The sequence below is a fragment of the Peromyscus eremicus genome, chromosome 3 (assembly GCF_949786415.1).
Source record: "Peromyscus eremicus chromosome 3, PerEre_H2_v1, whole genome shotgun sequence".
Classification (NCBI taxonomy): domain Eukaryota; kingdom Metazoa; phylum Chordata; class Mammalia; order Rodentia; family Cricetidae; genus Peromyscus; species Peromyscus eremicus.
The window spans coordinates 49,681,939-49,705,536 of record NC_081418.1 but is presented as its reverse complement, the minus strand read 5'-3'; the positions used below and the strand labels follow the sequence as shown (position 1 = coordinate 49,705,536).

The following is a 23,598-nucleotide window of genomic DNA, read 5'->3' as shown; positions in this document are numbered from 1 at the left end:
CTTGGAAAGGACAACTTACCCACTTGAAAGCAGATCTTAGTCTGTTGGAGAGCAGGTGTGGGGGAGAGGGGTATTTTCCCACCATATGGCTGTGAAGGTCTAGACTTGACTTTACAGGCTCCATCTTAGGGAAAGGGCCACCATCTCAGACTACTTGCTGTACAGGAAGGACCTCAGGAATGTGCCATGACAACTCTAACAGATACAGAGCAGTATCCTCCTGCAGAAATCCTGTCTGCAGTATGGCCCTTGAAGATATCTAGATAATCCTGCTGTCCAGATAGTCCTGTTCAGTGGGTTGTAGTTCCCCACCAAAAGTCTAACCCAATGGTTTCAAATGTGGTTTCGTGCCCAAAGTCTAGACCAATAGTTTCAAAAAATCATATCCCTTCTACCCAATCCCAAATTGCCAATTCCCGGCTTGTGGTTTTTCCCTATGAAAAACCCTCTACACCTGGGCTCATGGCCGCTGCCACATTTCCTTCCATCTGCCATGCACCTGGGGTTGAACCTCAATAAAAGGACCCTTATGTGCTTGCATCAGAAAGCGGCTCCTCGGTGGTCTCTGGAAGTTTCTCGAAATAGGTACAACAACGGCCCCGGGCTGGTGGGGGGAAAAAATCAACCCCTCCTGGTGGAACCTCCAGATGATAAATTTTTTGCACCCCAAAAGTTTTTTTTTTGTGTGTGTGTGTCGGAGCTGAGGACCAAACCCAGGGCCTTGTGCTTGCTAGGCAAGCGCTCTACCACTGAGCTAAATCCCCAACCCCGAGTGTTGGTTTTTTTGCAGTGCTCTTGCTCCAAAGGAAAAGTCACGACACACGACCTAATCCACTAACAAGAGTTTTATCAAGACAAAGAGAAAGGGATAGATGTGATCAGGCCTGTGGAAAGACACGTGCGAGAAAGACCGGGGAACATGGGGCCCGCCTTATAAAGGCCAGGACACACCTGTGGACACAGGCCCACGCATAGAGATCACACGGTCACGTCCACGCAACTATGTAACCGCGTAACCATGTCTCTGTCTGTCTGTCTCTCTGTCTCTCTGTCTCTGTCTCTGTCTCTCTCTCTCTCTCTCTCTCTCTCTCTCTCTCTCTCTCTGTCTCTCTCTCTCTCTTTCTCTCTCTGAGACATTGTTGTCCTGTGTAGCCCTGGCTGTCCTGGATCTCACTCTGCAGACCAGGCTGGCCTCAAACTCAGAGATCCACCTGCCTCTGCCTCCCGAGTGCTGGAATTAACGGTGTGTGCCACCACTGCCTGGCTCTCTTTCTTGACTACACATATTTTGATTTGCAATCTTACCCCTCCAAGGAAATTATGCACCAAGCTGGAATATAATGCTAAATATAGTCGTTTTTGCTGACCTAAGGACTCGTGCTCAGGACACAAGGACTACTGCTATGATAACTCCCAAAGCCCAAGAAAGTGATGACACATAGTGATATTAAAATTCCTAAGTTGCTATTCAAAGTAAAGAGAAGAAAAACAAAAGGTTTCTATGAAATAGTTATATATGAAAATAGATAAACCACATTAGCACAGGTTAGCTCTCTCTGAGCTCTATATCTTACAGTGAGGCTCAGAGGAACCACATCAAGGCTGTTGGGAACACACTTGGGAGAAGTACACCAGATTCCCTAAGTTCAGAGTGCTGGGTCTGATGGCACAAGGTCAGCGATCTGGGAGTCTGAACAAGGAAGGGGTAACTGGGAGTTCGAGGCCAGCTTGGGCAGAAGCTGGAGAGCCATAAAAACAAAGCAAAGAGTGGGAGTCAAAAGGACACACTCTGTAAAGAACTTGGAGACTGTAAACAGAACAGTGAGGGGACTACTAATAATGAGTTATCCCCACCATTGGGGAAAAACAGAAAACATTCCCCATGAAGGGATCTTTAATATTGAGTTATTCCCTCTCTGCAGGAAAAACAAAAAAACATTTAAACCAAAGTTAAACAAACAGACAACAAAATTCTAAGCTCTGGGGTTGCTGTTCAGTCTGCAGCAGTGAACCCACCTGTCGATTCTTTGTAACTCAGATGCCTCTGCTCTATGTGGTCAGGCAGAAAGAGCTCAGAGTTTTAGCTATCCTCAGTTTTTTATATCAGAAAGAGCCTTTTCTTCTTCTATTTCTACTGGGAAGATGCTTTTTTGTTTCCTTTATTTTTCTTTTATGAGGCTTTTTAATCTTTAGGACTAGTTTTAGTATTTTTTCCTTTCTTACCAGAAAATCCTTGTTTCTTGATTAAAATTTTCTCCCTTTTCTAATGAGAAATTTTCTTTTATTCCCTTTCCTTCCCTCTTTTCTATTGGGAAGATTTTCTTTTTTATTTTATTTCCTTCCCTTTTCTCTATTGAGAAAGGTCTTTTTCCTTGATTTATTTCCTGTCTTAAGAGCCATTCTATTTCTCTCTTTAAAAATTGTGAAGTTGGCTGGAGAGATGGCTCAGTGGTTAAGAGCACTGGCTGTTCTTCCAGAGGTCCTGAGTTCAATTCCCAGCAACCACATGGTGGCTCACAACCATCTGTAATGAAATCTGGTGCCCTCTTCTGGCCTGCAGGTGTATATGCAGACAGAACACTGTATACATAATAAATAAAAATTGTGAAGTTACCGCTTTTTCTTTTAACAAGCATTTTAGCAACTGTACATTTTGTCGCTTCTGGGATGGGGAGTTTAAATTCACCATGATCCTGCTGATCCTGGAGTCTTCTTACCCTAGGAGCGCTTCCCTCCAGTTCTTAAGATTGCTGGCTCCTCTGTCCTTCTTCATTGGATCCTTTGTCCTTCTTTAGGCCATGAGCCCCATGTTGGGCACCAATTGTCACTGTTTATCATGGCACGGGTGTGTGGGTTCCCAGGGATCCATGGAAAGAAGACTCAGAGGCAGCTTAAGAATTAATCTAGCCTTTCATGGCTGCAGGGGGATCCAGCCTCAATGGACTGAAGCATTTTCCCTTCACCCAGGGCATTTTTATTTTCTCTCTATTTACACTTTAGTCAGTTAATTTCCATACCTTCAAGGAGCTTGCAAAGATAAAATGCCAAGTGCAAATTCCTTGATTTCTCAGGTACCCCAGTTTTCCAGGTTTCCTGAACCAAGTTTTGCATAGGCCTTTGATCTTTGGGATGCTCTGAGACAAGATTCATATAGGGTGATAAGAGAAACAAAAGATATAAGAGAAACAAAAGTTGTCCATTAAATAAAGGATGGATTAGGGCTAGGTGCTACTCTCTGGAGCCAGGCCAAGAGTAGCTCAGCAGGAATGTAGCCACACAACAGTTTCCCAAGGAAGAAAACAGAAGTGTGGTCAACAATGTGCAGTTTAGTACATGCCCTCTGTAAAGAAAGGGGATTAAACTCAAGGGAATATGCCTTAATTCTAGTATTTGGATGGCAAAGGCAGCTGGGTTTCTCTGAGTTTGAGGCTAGCTTGCTCTACATAGAATTCCAGGCCAACCTGGTCTACATAGAGAGTTCCAGGACAGCCAGCAATGCCTAGTGAGACCCTGTCTGTGGTGATATATTATGTACCCTAATAAACTTGCCTGAAGATCAGAGGACAGAGCCAGCCATTGGATTAGACATAGAGGTCAGGCAATGGTGGCACACACCTTTAATCCTATCACTTGAGATCTCATGCCTTTGCTTGGGAAGCACACATGTCTTTAATCCCAGGAAGTAATATGGCAGGGCAGAGAAAGGTATATAAGGTGTGAGGAAACAGGAACTCATTCTCTTTAGGCTGAGAATTTCATAGAGGTAAGAACTAGTGACTGGGTGTTCTGCTTCTCTGATCTTTCAGCTTACACCCTGATATCTGGCTCTGGGTTTTTTTATTAAAAGATCATCTAAGATTCTAACAACACCTGTCTAAAAAGGAGGTGGTGAATAAGGAGGGATGTGTTGATGATGCATGTCTACAATCCCAGCTCTTGATATGCACACCCAAGGAAGGGTAAGTCACAGTTCTTTGCCCCCTAAAGCAGCATCCAGTTTCAGAATGAATAGGCTGAAAAGGTGGCCATGTCCTCTGAGGGGAGGCCTTGAATACTATTCAATAATGTACTGTGATAATTCTGCCAGTTCTTCTCCCAAGTCACTTAACAGGGACACAACTCCACATGACACCTGTGTAGCTAGAGTTTTCCTGCCTGGCCCACAGTCAAGACAAATCTCTCTCACCTGCCAGTCCCACAGCCGCTCAGACCTGACCAAGTAAACACAGAGACTTATATTGGTTACAAACTGTATGGCCGTGGCAGGCTTCTTGCTAATTGTTCTTACAGCTTAAATTAATCCATTTCCATTCATCTATACCTTGCCACATGGCTCGTGGCTTACCAGCATCTTCACATGCTGTTTGTCATCCTGGCAGCTGGCAGTGTCTCCCTCACCCAGCTTCCTGTTCTCTCAGGAAGTCTCGCCTATACTTCCTGCCTGGCCACTGGCCAATCAGTGATTTGACATACACACTTGACATACAGACCATCCCACAGCACACCTGCAGTTCTTTTCAGAGACTTCCACCAGGTAGAACTGGACTTCAACAGAGAAACGGATTTCAAGGTGAGCTAAACATAAAGCAAAGTTAGATTTATTAAAAGCAGAAAGATGCTTCAAGAGAGAGTAAAACACACCTCATAGGACCAGTGTGGGTTTCTCAAATTTATTTTATTTATTTATTTAACATTTATTTTTATTTTATGTGCACTGGTGTCTCCTTTACATCTGTGTCCGTGTGAAGGTGTCAGATCTCATAGAACTGGAGTTACAGACAGTTGTGAGCTGCCATGTGGGTGCTGGAAATTGAACCTGGGGGTCCTCTGGAAGAGCAGTCAGTGCTCTTAACCGCTGAGCCATCTCTCCAGTCCAGGAAACCACTTTCTAACATCGTCCAAAGAGTATGATTTGTTTATTTCATTTGCTTTTTTTCTTAGAAAGATTTATTTTTAATTATGTATATGTGTCTGTGTGTGGGTATGTGTATATGAATGCAGATGCCCTCGGAGCCCAGAAAAGGGTGACAGATGCCCTGAGCTGGAGTTACAGGAAGTTGCTCAGCTGCCCAGTGTGGGTGCTGGGAATAGAACTTTCCTTCTCCACATGAGCAGCAAGCCCTTTTAATCTCTGAGCCATCTCTCCAGTCCCAAAGGTATAATTTGTAAGAAGGTTAAAAGTCAGATAAGTTTTCTCAGGGTTGTAAAGAGAATCTCTGAGGGGCATTTGATCTAGGAGACAGAAGTAGTGGGAACAGCTTTAGACCATGTTAGCCCCAGGCAAGCAGAGCCTAACCACTGTCCTTGATTGGAGCATCTCTGGGAGTGCATTATCTGTCCTGAGTGGGCACTATTTGTTTATCATCTCTGACAAGATGCCTTCTGGGAAACATGTATTGTATTGGAGGGCCACTCGGTCCCTACTTCAGTGGCATCTGAAGTCTGAGGTCTCCCGCCTCTGTCAGCAGTAAAAGCAAATCAGGCCCCACGAAGAGGAAGAGGAGCCTCCTCCCTCTCCCACCCTGTCCTTATGTCACGGCAATTTCTTATCTCAGAACAATGCAATGCTGGGGAAAGAGGAATATGTAGGTGTTTGGGGGACTGTTAGGGACAGGGTCAGAGCTCATCTGATACCCAGAGATCTGAGGCATCCTCATGGTCCTTATGGAGAGCTAGGTAAAACGCAGTCTTCTCTAAGGTCCAGCTTACAGTGGTTCTTTGGGTTCTGGGAACCACCAGTTGCCACTTTCCTAATCCTAATTATCTATTTGAGATTGCCATACTTGGATGGTACGCTCCTCCTTGCATCCATCTGATCCTGAAGGATAAGATCTGGTGAGTATGGAAGCAAGCTGAAACATCTGAAATAGTGACTCTACTAGAGAGTGGAGGGGTATGGGAGAGATAGGTGCCCCTCCTAAGTATCTAAGGGATAAAGAACTGTTTAACTATTTCACCTCCCAGTGAGCCTTGCAGCAACTAGGATCTTAGAGAATGACCGTAGACTACCACTAGGAAGTAGCAGCCTATGCCCAGGCATGAATCCTAAGGCGCGTGCTTGGCAGTTGTGGATTAGTGAGTCCATGCTTTACTCCAGTCCATCAGTAGACAGTCACATAGACTCAACAACAACTTCTTACAGTACTGCCACTGGTTCACTCACCAGTCCTCTGTGATAATCAAGCCAGAGTACACCAAAGTGTTTGATAAGCCCACACAGCCTGACGTCAACCCACTAAACTGATGAGAAAGAGGTGGAGAGCATGGGAGAGCTCCTGGGGCAGGGGACACATGTGTTCCAGAGAGGAAGAGCTAAGGGTGGTGGTGGTGAATGCCTTTAAACCCAGCACTTAGGAGGCAGAGGCAGATAGATCTCTGTGTCTGAAGCCAGGCTGGTCTACAGAGCAAGTTCTAGGTCAGCCAAGACTACAGAGAAACCCTGTCTTGAAAAACAGAGGGGGGGGGGAGAGTGGAAGCTAAATCCTTTCTAGTGACTTGCTACTTCATTAAAAATTTCAGAGATACAGCCAGGTGTGGTGGAGCATGATTTTTATCTGGCACTCAAGAGCCAGAAGCAGATGGATTTCTGGGAGTTCTAGGACAGCTAGGGCTGTTACACAGAGAAACCCTGTCTCAAAAAACAAAACAAAACAAAATCAGAGATACTTGGACATATACAGTCGTTTAACAGGCAAAGGTGTTTGTTGCCCAGTCTAAGAGCCTGAGTTAAATCCCTGGAACCCACATGGTAGGAGAGAACCAACTTCTGCAAGTTATCCTCTCTCTCTCTCACACACACACACACACACACACACACACACACACACAAGTAAATGTTTAAAAAAAAAAAGCATGGTAGATCTCTGGACTAGGGAGATGGTTCAGAGAGAAAAGGGGCTTGCCTTTAAGCCTGGCATGAGTTCAATCTCCAGGACCTACTTGGTGGAAGGAGAGAGCTGACTTCCCTACACGTTGTCTTCTAATCTCCATGTGGGCACACACACATAAATAAGAAATGTAATAAAAATTTTAAGCATTGGAGTTCTGTGGTTCTTAGCATCCTCAGGTCCATCTTACAAAGCAAAGGGTTGCTTCTCACATTCTTCACTGGAAAGCAAGCAGCATTGTTGAACTTGTGAGGGATCTGGGTTCTCACTGAGGACACAAACTCTGCATCAGCCAGCACCACTGCTGCCTCTAGACTCGACCTCGGTCCATCTTCTGTTGCAATAACAAAATACCTGAGATCAAAGTCATTTAGAAAGAGTTAGTTGTCACACAGTTCCTTCAGCTAAGAGCATCTGTCTTTGTCAGGTTTCTGTGGCTGTGGGAAAACCCTGCCCAAAAACAACTTGAGGAAGAAGGGTTTGTTTTGCTTATACTTGCACATCACAGTTCATCCCTGAGGGAAGCCACAGTAGGGACATGAACAGGAACATGGAGGCAGGAACTTAAGCAGTCTTGGAAGAAAGCTGTCCCCTAGGCCTGCTGGCTTGCCCTCCACGGCTCACTCAGCTTGCTTTCTTATACAGCCCACGACCACCTGACCAGGGGCAGCCCCACTCACAATGGGCTGGGGTCTCCTCCATCAATCACTAATCAAAAAAAAAATGCCCTACATATTTGCCTATAGGTAATCTGATGGAGATATCTTCTCAATTGAGATTGTTCTTCCTAAATAACTCTGGCTTTTATCAAGTTGACAGAGAAAAAAAAAATCAGAACAGCATCCTAAGTTGAGCAAGCCTCTTCCTGAGGAGATGCTACACACAGTTCTACTCATCCCAGATAGGAAGCCTGTGATCAACCAAAGTGTAGATACCACCAGCGTCCAATTTGGTGAACCATGAGTTTTATTGGGGTTACTTACAGAAATACAGGTGAGGGGTTACTCACAGGAGCAGACATGACTCAAATACAGCTGTATCACTGAAGACCACCCAACATGGGTGACATGCTGGGAACATGGAGCATACAGCAAAGCCTACAGGCACCTCAACAGGTTGAAGATTATCTAAGTGACTCACTTGGTCTAAACCCCTTCCAGGCTGGTCCTCCTTCGGGCAGCATGTCTGGTCTTAATCTTCTTCGCAGTTTGTTTTGTCTGAGAGTAACACCGCTTTTATTGCCTTCTCTGTTACAGGGTAGCATATGGAATCTGGTCAGTTTCAGGAACTTCCTGAAGCTATTTTGTGTTGTTTACCTTCCTGTTGAAGAAGCTTCCCTGCAGGGTGGAATGTTTCAAACTCAGGAAGCTGTTATACAACAAACAGTTCATAGTAAGGCAAGACAGAGCAAGCATGCTCACACAGGTCTCTGTACCGCTCCCTAGTGGAATTACAAATGCCATCATGGAGGTCCCTCTCCCCTGATATTATCTCACCCTATCTCCCTCAAACCCCAAGTAACATTGATATATGAATTTTGATACATTATTTTTTTGGGGACATACAGATTCAAACTAGAACAAATTAGGTTGCTTTGCATGAGGCCAAGAACAGACAAGAACTATGGAGCAGGACCAGCTGTGAGACAAACAGCCCTTCATTTTGGACCATACCGTTTAGAAAAGCTTGTTGAACTGAAGGCATTGGAGATAAAAAAAAAAAAAATGTAATGTGAGCTGGGCAGTGGTGGTGCACACCTTTAATCCCAGCACTCAGGAAGCAGAGGCGGGCAAGATCTCAATGAGTTTGAAGCCACCCTGTCTACATGGTTCACCAAAGCTCCACAGAGAAACCCTGTCTCAGAAAAAAAAAAAAAAAAAAAAAAGTATAATGTGGTTAGGTACAAGACTTTAATCCCATCCACTGAAAGAAACTGGTATTGGCTCAGGACCCCCAAGACCAAGTTCTCAGCACAAAGGAGATTTATTTGCCCCAGAGGGACAGAGGGCAGGAATAAGAGACAAAGACAAAGATAGAGGATGAGGTAGAAGGGGAAGGGGTGTTTGTCCTGGGGTGGAAGGGAGGACAAAGGACTGTCTCTGGATAAACAGACGTGGCCCATAGGCAAATAGTGGTTTATAAAGGTAATAATAAAAGGGGAAACTCGTTAGGATGAGGTGTTTATTTTATTTATTTATTATTTATTATTTATTTATTTATTTATTTATTTATTTATTTATTTATTTATTTTTGGGTGTTTTCGAGACAGGGTTTCTCTGTGTGGTTTTGGTGCCTGTCCTGGATCTTGGTCTGTAGACCAGGCTGGCCTCAAACTCACAGAGATCCACCTGGCTCTGCCTCCCGAGTGCTGGGATTAAAGGCGTGCACCACCACCGCTCAGCGAGGTGTTTAATTTTAACTGGGCATGTTAATTAGGTGAGCCAAAGAAGGCTTTTGATTGCTGGACTTTAATACTCTGATGGCTGGACCTTGGTAGTCAGCCTCAGGAAGAGGAAGTGGCCAAATAAGGGACAGACCTTAGTGACTAGCTTCAGGAATGTAATCTAATGGTTTTTAGCAAGACAGAGGGAATAGGGGGAAAGAGCAAGGTCTGCCAGAGTCATGTTTTCAAGCTGGCTAGAGTCCCTTCATTCATTACTTGATTTCCTTTTTTTTTTAAAAGATTTATTTATTTATAATGTATACAGTGTTCTGCCTGGGGCAAATAAATCTCCTTTGTGCTGAAAACTTAGCCTTGGAGTGTCTTGTGCCAATACTGGTCCATTCAGGAGATGGCTTATGGCTCAGCAGTTAAGACTGTTAGCTGCTCTTACAGAGGAACCATGTTCAATTCCCAGTACCCATGTTGGTTGGCTCAAAACCACCAGAAATTCCAGCTCTAGGTGATCCAACACCCTTTCCTGGTCTCCATAGATACTTGTGTGTGTGTGTGTGTGTGTGTGTGTGTGTGTGTGTGAGAGAGAGAGAGAGAGAGAGAGAGAGAGAGAGAGAGAGAGAGACAGAGACAGAGATGTGCGTGATGTGTGTGCAGCATCTCCAACATCTTGGGTTCTCCAAGACAATACAGGTTTCAACTTCACGGCTTCATGCAATTGCCCCAGTAGGCCTCCATTCAGGGTCACCCTGACTGACACATACCTGGCCTCAGTGGCTTTCATTAGTCTTGTGGGGAGAAGAGACAAAGTCCATAGCCCCTTCCTTTTAACTCCAGAACCACGTGACCGAAGCTGCCTGCCAAGTTCTGCTGCTTACTGAGGCTAGAACATGACCCTCTCATTCAATTACATCTTCATCAACTTTCTGTTCTTCACTGCCTAAGGTTGGCTGTCCTGAAAGTGGCTCTGTAGACCAGGCTGGCCTTGAACTCAGAAATCTGCCAACCTCTGTCTTCCCAGTGCTGGGATTAAAGGCCTGTACTACCACATCCGGCTCTAAACTTTTCTTTAATTCCTTTTCACAAGTTGGAAATTTAGCTGGGTGAGATCTTGTCCATTTCCTAATCTGTTTATCTCCTTGAACACAGCACTTAACTCCATTCCTTTCCTCAGGTTTTATATTTTGTTGCTCTTTTTCATTATAAATCTTCATTGGAGTTACCACTAATAACACACAAGTCTATCCTAGGCTGTTTTGAGATTTCCTCTGCCAATGGATTTAATCCAAATCTTTAGCCTCAGACAGACTCTTCAGACAAGGGCAAAAAGCAGCTGCTTTCTTCACCAAAATATCACAAGAATGATCTCTAGGCAACATATTAAAATTCTTCTCCTCTGAAATCTCTTGAGGTAGCCCCCACAGTTCATGAAATCACATTCAGCACCACTGTCTTCCTTGTTCCTACTAGTATGCCCATTAAGCAGTGCTTAGCATTCCACTACATCCATAACCCAAAGTATCAAAGTCCAAATTCATCCAAACAAAAACATAATCAGGCCTATCACAGCAATACCCCAGTGCCTGGTACCAACCTGTCTTAGGGTTTCCATTGCTGTGAAGAGACACCATGACCAAGGCAACTCTTTTTTTTTTTTAAATAGTAGAAACTGGTTTTATTGTCAACTTTACATTTTTGCAAGATGAGCCTGCTAAAACATGGATATTCCAGTCACAATGGAAATAGTAACGTCTGGGGTATCGCTTTTGAGTCTCTGATTTCCCAATGATGTTCAGCCAAATAACAAAAGCAATACAATAGTAATTGAGTTTACTGTTATCAATGACATTCTCATCTCTTTTCTTACAGATCACAGTCCTGGCTCCTCTCTGAATCTGCCAATTCCCTGGTCTGTTCCCAGCCAATATTCTTAAGGAAGTGCTCCTTGTGCGGTATGGTGATGGTGTTCACCCACAGTAGGGCCGCCGGCCCGAGAGTACAGCGTGAAGGTCATGGTCACTCCCAACAGTTCTCAGACTCAACTCTTATAAGGAAAACATTTAATTGAGGTGGCTTGCTTACAGTTTCAGAGATTCAGTCCATTATCATCATGGTGGAGAGCATGGTGGTGTTCAGGCAGACATGGTGCTGGCTACATCTTGATCAGAAGACAACAGGAAGTGGTCTGTGACACTGGGCAGTATCTTGAGCATAGGAAACCTCAAAGCCCACCCCCATAGCTACACACTTCCTCCAACAAGGCTATACCTATTCCAAAAAAAGCCACACCTCCTAATGTACCACTCCCTATGAGCTTATGGGGATCAATTCATTTAAACTACATGGCTGGCAGTTTTAGCTTCTCCTTGATCTGCCCAGCATCTACTGAAGTCTGTAATTCCCCGTTGGCTTTAATCAGCAAGGCAGGGGCACATGGGCTCCATCTGTGCTATCTAGTTTTTAGTCAACTTGATGTAAGTTAGGGTTATCTGGGAAGAGGGAACTTCAAATGAAAAAAAAAAAAACAAACTATCTCCATCAGATTGGCCCGTGGACAAGTTTGTGGGGTCATCTTTTTTTTTTAATTAATGATTGATGTGGGAGGTCCCAGCTGCTTGGGTGGCACCGCCCTGGCCATGTGGTCCTGGGGTTATATGAGAAGAGCAAGTTGAGTGAGGAATGGAGAGTAAGCCTGTAAAGCAGCATTCTTCCACGGTCTCTGTTTCAGTTCCTGCTCTGCCTTCCCTTCACGATGGGCTAAATGATAAAAGATGAAGTAAACTTTATCCTCCCTAAATTGCTTCTGGTCATCGTGCTTGTCACAGTAACAGAAAGCCAATTAGGACACTGCCCGAGGCAGGATTCCTGCTCTCTAGCATCATGCTCTTCCTGATTTGGTCTTCATGAAAGTATGGCGGCACTCTCTCAGACCCATTCTGTTCTTTCTGTTGATGTTCTCTGGTTCTACTCAGGATCTGCTGCCTCCCCCCTCCTCTTCTTCCTCCTCCCCTTATTCTTATTTTTCTCCATCCCCTCACTATAGCCCGTGCTGTCCCAAAATTTTCTTTCTTTTTTTTTTTAAATTTTCTTTTTTTTCTTTTTTTTCCCCCGGAGCTGAGGACCGAACCCAGGGCCTTAGCGCTTGCTAGGCAAGCACTCTACCACTGAGCTAAATCCCCAACCCCAAGTCCCAGAATTTTCTACGTAGCCCAGGCTGACCTCAATCTCCATCCTCCTGCTGATATAAAAGAAACTCAGTCATAGAACTGATGTTATAAAGGATTTACTAATAGATTTGCTTAGGAGACTTTAAATCACACAAAGTAGAATTGAGTTAAGGGAATGCTGCCTCCAAAATGCCCCAAAAATAAGTATAATGCAAACCAGGTTTATTAGAGACTAGTAAAATTCAGCATGCTAAAATGTAAATGTTAAGCCGGGCAGTGGTGGCGCACGCCTTTAATCCCAGCACTTGGGAGGCAGAACCAGGCGGATCTCTGTGAGTTCGAGGCCAGCCTGGGCTACCAAGTGAGTCCCAGGAAAGGCGCAAAGCTACACAGAGAAACCCTGTCTCAAAAAACAAAAAACAAAACAACAAAAAAAAAAAAGTAAATGTTAAATCACAACGCTCACTCGGGAGGCAGAGGCAGGCAGATCTCTGTGAGTTTGAGGTTAGTCTGGTCTACAGAGCTAGTTCCAGGACAGCCAGGAATACACAAAGAAACCCTGTCTCAAAAAAAAAAAAAAAAAAAAAAAAAAAGGAAATATTTATTTCCCAGGATTTGTTTACTTTCCTATAGGCTCCATTCCCATAACAAAGAAGAAATCCCTGACCAAAAAAACATACCAAACAAAAACAAAACAGAAACAGAACACGCAGCCATTAGGCCCATCCAGCAGCCTAGGCAGGTAGACAGGGTCACAGCTATCAGTAAGTCTAGTCTGCCACTAAATCCCCTGGGTTCTTATCCGGAAAGACTTAGTTCTTCCAGTTGGGCATGATGACCCTGGGTGACAACTTTTTGAAAAGAACATCCCAGGTGTATTTAAGAAATAACTCTGGAAAGAAAGAAAGAAAGAAAGAAAGAAAGAAAGAAAGAAAGAAAGCAAGCAAGCAAGCAAGCTGGGCGGTGGTGGCGCACGCCATTAATCCCAGCACTTGGGAGGCAGAGGCAGGGTGAGTTCAAGGCAGCCTGGTCTACCAAGTGAGTTCCAGGACTGTTACACAGAGAAACCCTGTCTTGAAAAACCAGAAGAAAGAAAGAAAGAAAGAAAGAAAGAAAGAAAGAAAGAAAGAAAGAAAGAATTCTAGCAACAGCTTTGCTGTATATTTTCCTGTTTGCCCAAGCAGCCAGACTTGTATTCTCCTGTCTCTGTTTAAATTGTTCAAAGTGTAACCTAGGGCCGGGGCAAAAGAGATTAAGGATGGGCAGTGTATGAGAAATGAATATGCCTAAGGTGTATGTAAATTAGTACAACCTTTTACTCAAGGCCTGCTTTTCTTGGGCATTAGCCCCAGTTGGACAAACACTACTAAAAAGCATTTCCTTCACTAAGAGTGAGGAGTAACTTCTCACTGGAAAGGCATTTAGTTTCTAGTACACATCCTCATTCTCGCCAACCACTGGGACAAGAAGTGTGTACCACCAACTATCTGGTCCCTTCTGTACTTTCAACTCGCTCACTAACTCCCTCCTAAGGAACCCAACTGTAACAGTGCATACTACTATGTCAAAAATGCCCTCAATGAAGCCTGGCATGGTGGCGCACATCTTTAATCCCGGTACTCAGGAAACAGAGGCAGGCGATCTCTGTGATTTTGAGCCTGGTCTACATAGGGAGTTCCAGGCTAGTCAATGCTATATATAGTAAGACCCTATTTAAAAAAAAAATCCTAAATGTTTTCCTTTTCCCTCCTTTCTACAACTGAGAGTGTTCTCTTGATTATGTATCCTTTCTTCCTTCTTTTCTTTCTTTCTTTCTTTTTTTCATAGAAAAGCAATTTATTCCTTTATAAGCACTTACACAGTTAGCCATGGAGAGTAATATTGGTGAAATTATTAAGGCCACTCCACGTAGTTAAAAGGAGATTTATTTAATGGCGTAACTTACAAGTTAAGGGATAGGTAGGTCGCGGGGTCTGGGGAAGGTGTATCGCAGTCCAGCGGTGTTCTCTGGAGCTCTGCTTGGCCCACCTTCACCGTCCAGGGTCCCGGAACTGAGTGAGAGCACCGCCCATCCAGATCTCAGGTCCCCAGGCGCCTCCCTTGGCCCCGCCTTGTAGGCGTAATGGTTGCCGAAGTCTCAATGTGGGTTGGAACTTCCAGATCAAAGCTGGAATGGCTACCCACTACAAGTAACAAGCCCCATGCTGAGACAGGTCAACCAAAATGGAGAGGGCATCAAACTATGGTGGTCAAGGACTAACCCCTAGAAAAGCAGCTCTTATCAAGGGTTAATTTAATTTTACAAACAAAGACAAACTAGCAATTCACTCTTTCTCAACTTGACAGTTCACCAGAGGTATGACGGTCAGTTAAAAACATACACCTTACAACTTGGTGGTCCCAAGTTAAAAACAAAAACAAAAACAAAAACCACACACAACAAAAACCATTTCACAGAAAGGAAAAGAATAATATGGAAACAGCTCAAGAAATACACTAATGAGCAAAAAATACAAGGGGAAGGAGGAACGTGTTGTCTTAACTACAGAAACCAAGACTCTGGTTTCCATAGGAAAATGTGCATCCTGGAAAGCCAGGTGTGAGGACTTTAAACTCTGTGACTTGACTCTCCCCTAATTCCTGAATAAAAATGACATCTTGCAATAGTTATACTCATGGCTCAGACACCTACTTCACTCGGCTCTATTTCTTTCTTTGCTGTAGTGGAGATGCTGGGGATGGACCTCAGGACGTCTGCATACCAGACAAGTCATCTGAGTGGCATCCCCGCACGCTATTTTTCAGGACTTGAATGGAAGGGAATTGTTGCGTTTTGCTCTATTTTGATTTGTTTTGGTTTTGGTTTTTTGAGACAGGGTTTCTCTGTGTAGCCCTGGCTATCCTGGAACTCACTTTGTAGACCAGGCTGGCCTCTAACTCACTGAGATCCTCTTGCCTCTGCCTCCTGAGTGCTGGGATTAAAAGCACGATCACCACTGCCCCACTTTGGTTTGGTTTTGTTTTTGGTGGGGGTGGTGGTGGTGGGGGGGGGGACCCGGCGTTGTTATCTGCATTTCTAAGTACTCTCATCCAGCTGGACTCTTTGTCCTTTACAAAGAAACCTTTTTACAAGACTTATTTTACATATGTGTGTGTGTGTATGTGTGTGTGTGTGTGTGTGTGTGTGAATGTATACCATGTGAGAACTGGGAATCAAACTCTACAAGGGCAGGAAGCACACTTAAGGGCTGTGCCATTTCCCTAGCCAGGACTCTTTGTTCCGTAATCTCCTTAATCTCTTTGGAGAGAAGCCACTGATTACCTTGATGTAGGTTCTTAGAGTGTGCTGGCGCTTTCTTGGCTGTGGATGGCTTAACGTTGGGGGGCTGGGAGACTAGGGTGCCTGAAAAATCAATGGCCACCAAAGCCACCCAGTGGCTTCTAAGTTTGTTATCTTATGCTCAAGAAGAGTAAGGAAATTCAGACAAGGGGTGAGTAAAAGAGCTTTATCAAGGGAAAATGAAAGGCGCTCCAGGAGAGACGGAGAGGCTCGCCGGAGGAGTCCTTCACGCTTGCACAGTGTGGTCTCTTATGGTTGCAGCTGGATGGAGATTTCAGTCACTTTTTTAAAATTTATTTTTATTTTATGTGTGTTTGCCTGTTGTGTTGCTTGTGGAGGCCAGAAGATGGCATGGTTGTGAGAGACCGGGTGCTGGGAATCGAACCTGTGTCCTCCGCAAGAGCAGCAAATGCTCTCAACTGCTGAGCTATTTCTCTAGCCCGCATGACTGAGGTAATCCTTATTGGGATTGGTCACTTCTGAGAGCAAAGCGCTGAGCCAGTAAGACGCCTGACTTCACATTCCTTAACTGTTAGTTTGTCCAGGGGTCTCAGAGAAAGAGAATACTCCTCCAACGGAAGTGTCTGTGCAAGGCAGACTTTACCTCGATCAGGAGGGTGTCCTCGGAAGAGCTAACACACAGAGACAGGAAGTACACTTGTTTTTGTTTTTGTTTTTTTTTTGTGAGACAGTCTACGTAGCCCTGGCCATCCTAGGACTCTTTTTGTAGACAAGGCTGGTCAGAGATCGGCTTGTTTCTGCCTACGGAGTTCTGGGATTAAAGGTGTATGCCACTAGCCTGGCGGTAGTGGTGACTGAGCCACCCTGTCCCCCTCAAGCCCCACGCTGGAGTCCTACCTCCCAGTGTTGTTAATCGGCTAGTCTTAAAGGGACCGCCGCCGCCGCCGCCGCCGCCGCCGCCGCCAGCAGAGAAAATGAGACAAAGGTGGACTTCAGTCACTCCAGTCCCGAGAACGCAGCAGGGCCTTGAAGGGGTTTCCCCTTCAGTCACTCCAGTCCTGAGAACGCAGCAGGGCCTTGGTACAAATAAAGGTTTTATAGTGGGTCGGGTGTTTTGTTGTTTTTGTTTTTAATATTTTCATAGAAGTCTTTCTACGGGGCTGGAGAGATGACTCAGCAGTTAAGAGCACTGACTGCTCTTCAAGAGGATCCCGGTTCAATTCCCAACACCCACATGGCAGCTCACAATTGTCTGTAACTCCAGCTCCAGGGATCCAACAATCAGTAAACACATTGATCTTACTGAACGGGTCTCTGGAAACCTGTTAGACAGAAAATAAGGCCAAGTGGATTAAAAGAGGATTCCAGAAGCAAGAAGCAAGAGCTAACAAGTAGCCAGAGGGCCCAGGTTTGGCTACTTTTCATACCAAAGAACTCAGTTCCAGGGAGTCAGAATGGATGACTGTGAATAACCACAGCCAGACTGATTCTCTTGCAAGTTTCTGGAGAATTTTATTTCTTACTAATTTATTTTTAAAATTTAAATTGCATTTATTGAGAGAGAGAGAGAAAGAGAGAGAGAGAGAGAGAGAGAGAGAGAGAGAGAGAGAGAGAGAGAGAGAAGTGTGTGTGTGTGTGGGGGGAGATTATGTGGGGGTCAGAGGACAATTTGCAGGAGCAAACTCTCCCTTCCTGCATGTGGGGAGGTCCCAGGGGGTCAAATTTGAGTCCTAGGTTTTAGCGACTGGTACCTTTACCTGCTGAACCATCCTCCTGGCCTATAATCCCCCAGGCTCAGTCTCCCAAGTGCTTATATTACAGGCATGCAATCACCACACCAAGCCATTGATATTACTTTAGTGTTTTGGGGTGTGTGTGCAGGCACCCATGCCCTCTTGTGGAGTTCAAAAATATCTCAGGATTACATGGCTCACAGTTGTACTCCTGCACCGTGACTGCTGATTTTTAAAAAACGTTTATTTCCTATCTGATCAGTGGCCCTAACGATTCATTTCATTTCTGAGTGCCATAGGAAAAACACTTTTTCTTTTCCAGTTTGGGTCTAGTGTTTAGGAGCCTGCACATTAGCTGAGAATGTAGATGAATCAAAGAAAAGACAACTGTCCTAAATAAAAGTTTTTAAGTCTCAATTTAACAAGGGGAGGGGGCGGAAGAGGAGACAAGGTTTTTTTGTGTCTCAATAGGAGAGTCTGGAAGGATATATTGAACTTTTTTTATGCTAATGGCCTGGAGCAGCTGAATCTTCTGGAAGCCCCCTGGGGGATGTAGATGGTTCTTTAATTTCGTCAGCCTTTGCTTTCCTCAAAGGAAATCTCATAAATACTTCTTTCTGTCTCTACGGTATCTTAAAGGGTTTACCTTAAAAATCATCTTTATTCCAAGCGGGGGAGCGGGATATTCTAAGCATGCCCGATTGTGGCTTCTTGCTGTCACGGATTGACTAAGCAGTTGGTTTGGGGCACCGAAATTGGCGGTTTTAGTTAGGAGGGCCAGAAAGGGTCAAAGAGAAGGCAAAGAAACGAGAGAGTAACAATCGCGGCTCTCTAAGAGGTGCGTAGAAACTGCGTAGTACTCCCAGACCTGGAGCAGCGCGATCAGGCCCGGGGAAGACTTCTGAGAACCTCGTAGTCATCCGAGCTCCACCTGTTCGTTCAAGCTATTTCCTCAAGCGCAAATTCGGCTAGTATCCACGTCCTGGGGTGGTTGCGAGGACTGACGACACCAGCAGATCGCCTCGCTTGGAGGAAGCGCTCACCAGGGTCTTTCCGGGGCTGGGTGGGGCGAGCATGAGGACGCCTCCAGTGGCCGCCCCCCCCCCCCCCGCCAGGATGCGTCACTCGCCTCAGGCTTATCAAAACTCCACCCGAGCCCCACGAACATCTTTACTTCCTCTCTTCCCGGTAGCAGCCTCGCAGTCCCGCGCTGTGGGGCTCTCACGTCTAGCCTGGAACCGTGGGTGTCGCCGCGCCAGCTGACCTGCCGGCATAGCGTCGCTTCCTTCCCATCCACTCTCCGGTGCTGCTGACTTTATTTAAATCTGACCCCCGGGACCCGCCGGGTGAGGTCGGGTCTCGCGTCGCCACTGCCTGAGTTGGAAAGCGAAAGCTCCGCAAACGGCACCGCCCGCGTCCGCCCCTGGGGCCGCCCGTAAGTTTCGATTCTCCGCGAAGCGGTGTCCCGCGCTGCGGCCAGAGCAGCGGCAGCCATAGCGCGCCATGGCCGACCCCGGGGTATGCTGTTTCATCACCAAGATCCTGTGCGCCCACGGGGGCCGCATGACCCTGGAGGAACTGCTGGGTGAGATCGCGCTCCCCGAGGCGCAGCTCTACGAGCTGCTGGAGTCGGCGGGGCCCGATCGCTTCGTGCTGTTGGAGATCGGAGGCCAGGCCGGGATCATTCGGTCGGTGGTGGCCACCACCCGAGCCCGCGTCTGCCGTCGCAAGTACTGCCAGAGACCCTGCGACAGCCTGCACCTCTGCAAGCTCAACCTGCTGGGCCGGTGCCATTATTCCCACTCTCAGCGGTGAGTGCACCGGGAGTGGGGGAAGTTCTCTGCCGGCCTGGGAGTTGGGGGGACCGTGGGGCTGCTTCCTGGGGAAGGCCGGGGCGGGGTGGATGCCGCTTACTCCCCTGCAAAACCTCTCTTTCCCTCTCTCCCTCTTCCTCAGACCCCCTAGGCTAGTGGTTCTCAACCTTCCCAAGGGTGCGACCCTTTAATGCAGTTCCTCATGTTGTGACTCCCCAACCATAACATTATTTTCGTTGCCACTTCATAACTGTAGTTTCGCTACTGTTATGGATCGTAATGTAAATATCTGTGTTTTCCGATGGTCTTAGGGGACCCCTGTGAAAGGTCGCCCGACCCCCAGGTTGAGAACTGTTGCCCTGGGCCAAAGTGATATTGCCTGACAGAGATTAGGCTGCTTCTCTACCCTTTCCATCTCCCACTAGAATCCTAATTAAAGTACTTTTGGGCCAACCGGAGTTTGGAGAAGTTGCAGGCAGATCTTTACCTCGTTGCGACCCTGGTCCCCTGGCCTGTTGTGATCTCCCCAGAACCCCAGCGGTGCTGCGCACTGGCGTATGTCTCTGATGCAACGCGAAGGCCCGCTTGGCCCTCCACTCCTAGACTCCCCACTTTCTCTCTGCCTCTTTCGTCTAGGGACAGACCGCGCCACCATGCCAGAGTGGCCCTCCTTGAGATTACCACAGTAGTAGTGGCTTTCTAGCTTCCCTGCCTAGTCTGTGTGACAGCCCGGTTCTCATGACCCACTCTCGCAAATTGCGTGAAACGATGTGATTTAACTTCGAAGGCAACTGCTTCTGTGCCTACTTGATTCTTTTTCGCTTCCTAAATATAAGCGTTTCCAAGACTTGAATCAAGTCTTTTAATGTAGCTGGCTTCCTAATTTTTCCGTGAGAGGGATCACTAGCTTGGGTTCCCCTGTCCTATCTCCCCAGAGAGCTTCCAAACACACATCCCCTGCGGAGGCCTGTGCTATGAATCCAGTGTCTCCATCTCAGGCGTCTGGGGAACCAGAGTCCTGCTCACATGGGCCAGACTCCCTCCAAACAGGCTCTCGGACCTAACCCCCGACTTCTCAACAGTTTATATAATTTCTCATCCCTTCTGCGCTTTCCTCTTCCAGATCTCACTTCTGAGTGTTGCAGAGGTAAATGAATGGTGCCTTCTAGGCTATCATCTTTCCCAACTCTGTGTGTGTGTGTGTGTGTGTGTGTGTGTGTGTGTGTGTGTGTGTGTGTGTGATGGTTGTGGTACTAAAGATTGCTAGTAGGGCCTCCTGTATCCTAGGCAAGCACTCCACCACTGGAGCCTTGAAAAATCTTTCTGAGCCAGAGTCTGACCAACTTGCCCAGGCTAGCCTCTAATATGCTCCATAGCCCTTGAACTTGGGTTCTTCCTGTCATATACTTGCAAGTGGCTGAGATTACAGGTCTGTCTCTCAGGCCCACACTTCTGCTCAGTTATTTTTTTCTGGGAAGAGTATTTTGCGCACTTCGATGGTTCTTAAAAATTGTTGAGTGTTGCCCTGTTTTGGAAAGTGTCAACATCAAATTTTTTTAAATCATCCATTTACTATCAAAAAACTCCAGTTACTCACCTCCAGTATGTGTGTATCAGAACATACAGAGGAGGAGTGTTTTAAATGGCTGCAGTAATATTTTTAAATTGTTTGAAACAAGAATTCATTTAGCTCATTAAATATTTGAAGAAATGCTTCAGGGTGCCCCTTTATTTAAATATTTAATGTTATGATGCAACAGTTTGAAAGCCTTTCTGAGTTACAGGAAGTTATGCTTAGAAGAGGCATCTAAGTTGCTTGCAACTGAAGAAATCGCTGAGTAGGAAGGAAGGGAAGTGGTTAGAGGCAGAAAAGGAAGGAACGTTCTAGCACTGTACTGAACAGCAACAGGGTTAGAACGCTTTGTGAGCCTTTTTTTTTTCCCCTTCTTTTAAGGTCGTTGCTTGTCCTGAGAATTTCCTCAGTAACTGTTGGCTTTTAGTTTTTAAAAGTTTCCGTGTTTCTCTACCGTTCTTGGCATATTAAAAGTGGAGAGGGAGCCGGGTGGTGGCAGCACACGCCTTTAATCCCAGCACTCAGGAGGCAGAGGCAGGTGAATCTCTCAGTATGAGGCCAGCCTGGGCTACAGAGTGAGTTCTAGGACAGTCAGGGCTGTTACAGAGAGAAATCCTGTCTAGAAAAACAAAACTAAACAAAAAAGGTGAAAAGTGGAAACTGCTGAGTCTCCCTGTACCCGTCATTTTGATCCAACAGTTTTCAAAATGTGGCCTGTCTGGTGTCATGTACTCTTGGTCTCTACCCCCAGCTCCAGTGTTTTATGGTAAGGCAAGTCCCAGTGATTATTTACTTCCTAAGAATTCAGTATCTCTGACAGATAAGGACTATATTTTATTAGTATTCTCATGGGACAGTGGTCACTTTTTAAAAAAATGTCTCTCGTCGGTGGCGGCGGAGGTGGCGCACACCTTTAGTCCCAGTACTTGGGAGGCAGAGGCAGGAGAATCTCTGTGAGTTTGGGGCCAGCCTGGTCTACAGAGCGAGTTCTAGGACAACCAAGGTACACAGAGAAACCTGTCTTGAACAACCGAAACAAAACAAAAAGTTTCTTTCTCTGCTCTCCCTCCCTGGAGATGGGGTCTCATCTAAACCAGTCCAGGCTGGTTTAGAACTCCTCTTAGGCCGAGGATGACCATGAGCTTTTGATCCTCTTACCTCCACCTAAGTGCTGGGAAGTGCACAACCATAGCAGGGTGCTGGAGGCCGAACCCAGGGCCTCGGGCACCAGCAAGGCCCTTTACCAGCACAACCCCATCCTCAGCCCCCCAACAATTACTTTATTATCATGTAATTTGGTACTCAAAGTCTCCTGATTGCCTTAGTAGTCTAACTTGTTTTTTTAGGATAAAACGCCTATATAGACATAATCCACAATCACTTTGATACACATCCAGTATGTTTTTAGAACTGTCATTTCAGCTTGTTGCACATAACATATGTAGAATTTTTAGTTTCATGAATTTTGTTATTGTTTTTGTGTGGTTTGAAACAACCATTTTAAGTTCACAGACTGGCTTGGAAATGGCACGTTTCTGTATTTTGAAAAATATATATTATAGAGGAATTATTTTGTCTGTTCAAGTTTGGATAGACTCTCCAGAGTATTCATCATTTTTTATGGGGGGAGCAATGTATGTTTCTTTTTTCTTTTTCTTTTTTTTTTCTTTTTTGGTCTCACTGGGTAGCTGTCTATGACTTGGAACTTGCTTGTGTTGACTGGGCTAGCCTTAAACTGACAAAGATCCACCTGCCTGTGATTCCAGAGTGCATCACCATACCTGGCTAGTTGTGTCTATTTTTTGGGTGTATGGGTGTTTTGCCTGTACATGCACTGCTTTCTGGTGCCTGGTATCCTCTGAGAGTGGAAGAAGGCATCAGATCCCCTGGAACTGTAGCCACAGACAGCTGTAAGCCCGCACGTGGTGCTGGGAATTGAACCCAGGTCCTCTGGAAGAGCAGCCAGTGCTCTCAACCACTAGGCTACCTCTCCAGCCTTAGACTCTCCTCAGAGATGAGGCAACATTTTTTTGTTGTTTTGTTTTGGGTTTTTTTGAGACAGGGTTTCTCTGTAGTTTTGGAGCCTGTCCTGGACTAGCTCTGTAGACCAGGCTGGCCTCGAACTCACAGAGATCCACCTGCCTCTGCCTCCCGAGTGCTGGGATTACAGGCGTGTGCCACCACCGCCCGGCCATTTTTTATTTTTTTAAAGCACATTTGTTTTGTAGTATTTTCTCTTTTTGCAACTCCTACAGAATTCTGTCTTCTGAAACTTGGCGAGAATTAATGCCTCTCTTGAAACACCGGCTAATGGGGTCAGCCAGCCATTTAATACCCACAATGATAGACTGAATTTGTATGTTGTAGTGTAATTTGTATTTTTGCTGGTCTTGTAATACTTTCTCTGTAGTGCTTTTATTTATAGATAGAGATTCTCCTGTCTCGGTGTTCCTGTGTTCCCTTTTGTAATGCTTCTGGCTATACATTTTAGTTGACAACAGGGCGGTGTATGCTTGTTTGGGCGCTCAAGTTTGGATATTTCTGTTTGCTTTGCTGACACAATCTTCCCAAACCTGAAATTCAAGTCCCAGGTATGACAGACACTAATGGTGCAAGAAGCACAGTAGAGATGACAGCTAAATTAGTCTTCACCATCACTCCTGAGAAGTCTGCACTACAAGTCCACAGGCCAGGGCTGCCTGTGCCTCCCAGTGCTGGGATTAAAGGC

General features: G+C 45.7%; 1 protein-coding gene and 1 pseudogene across 1 annotated transcript in view; one reads left to right on the top strand and one right to left on the bottom strand.

Moving 5' to 3' along the window:
* Positions 1–11,005: 11,005 nt before the first annotated feature.
* Positions 11,006–11,296, bottom strand: LOC131905746 (immediate early response 3-interacting protein 1-like; annotated as a pseudogene).
* A 7,239-nt stretch (positions 11,297–18,535) lies between these two features.
* Positions 18,536–23,598, top strand: part of Zc3hav1 (zinc finger CCCH-type containing, antiviral 1) — a 49,174-nt gene continuing 44,111 nt past the window's right edge. Inside the window, exon 1 of the mRNA XM_059257581.1 lies at positions 18,536–19,294. Coding sequence (XP_059113564.1) covers positions 18,987–19,294 — 308 coding nt within the window. The 5' untranslated portion in view covers positions 18,536–18,986. The remainder of the gene's footprint in view (positions 19,295–23,598) is intronic.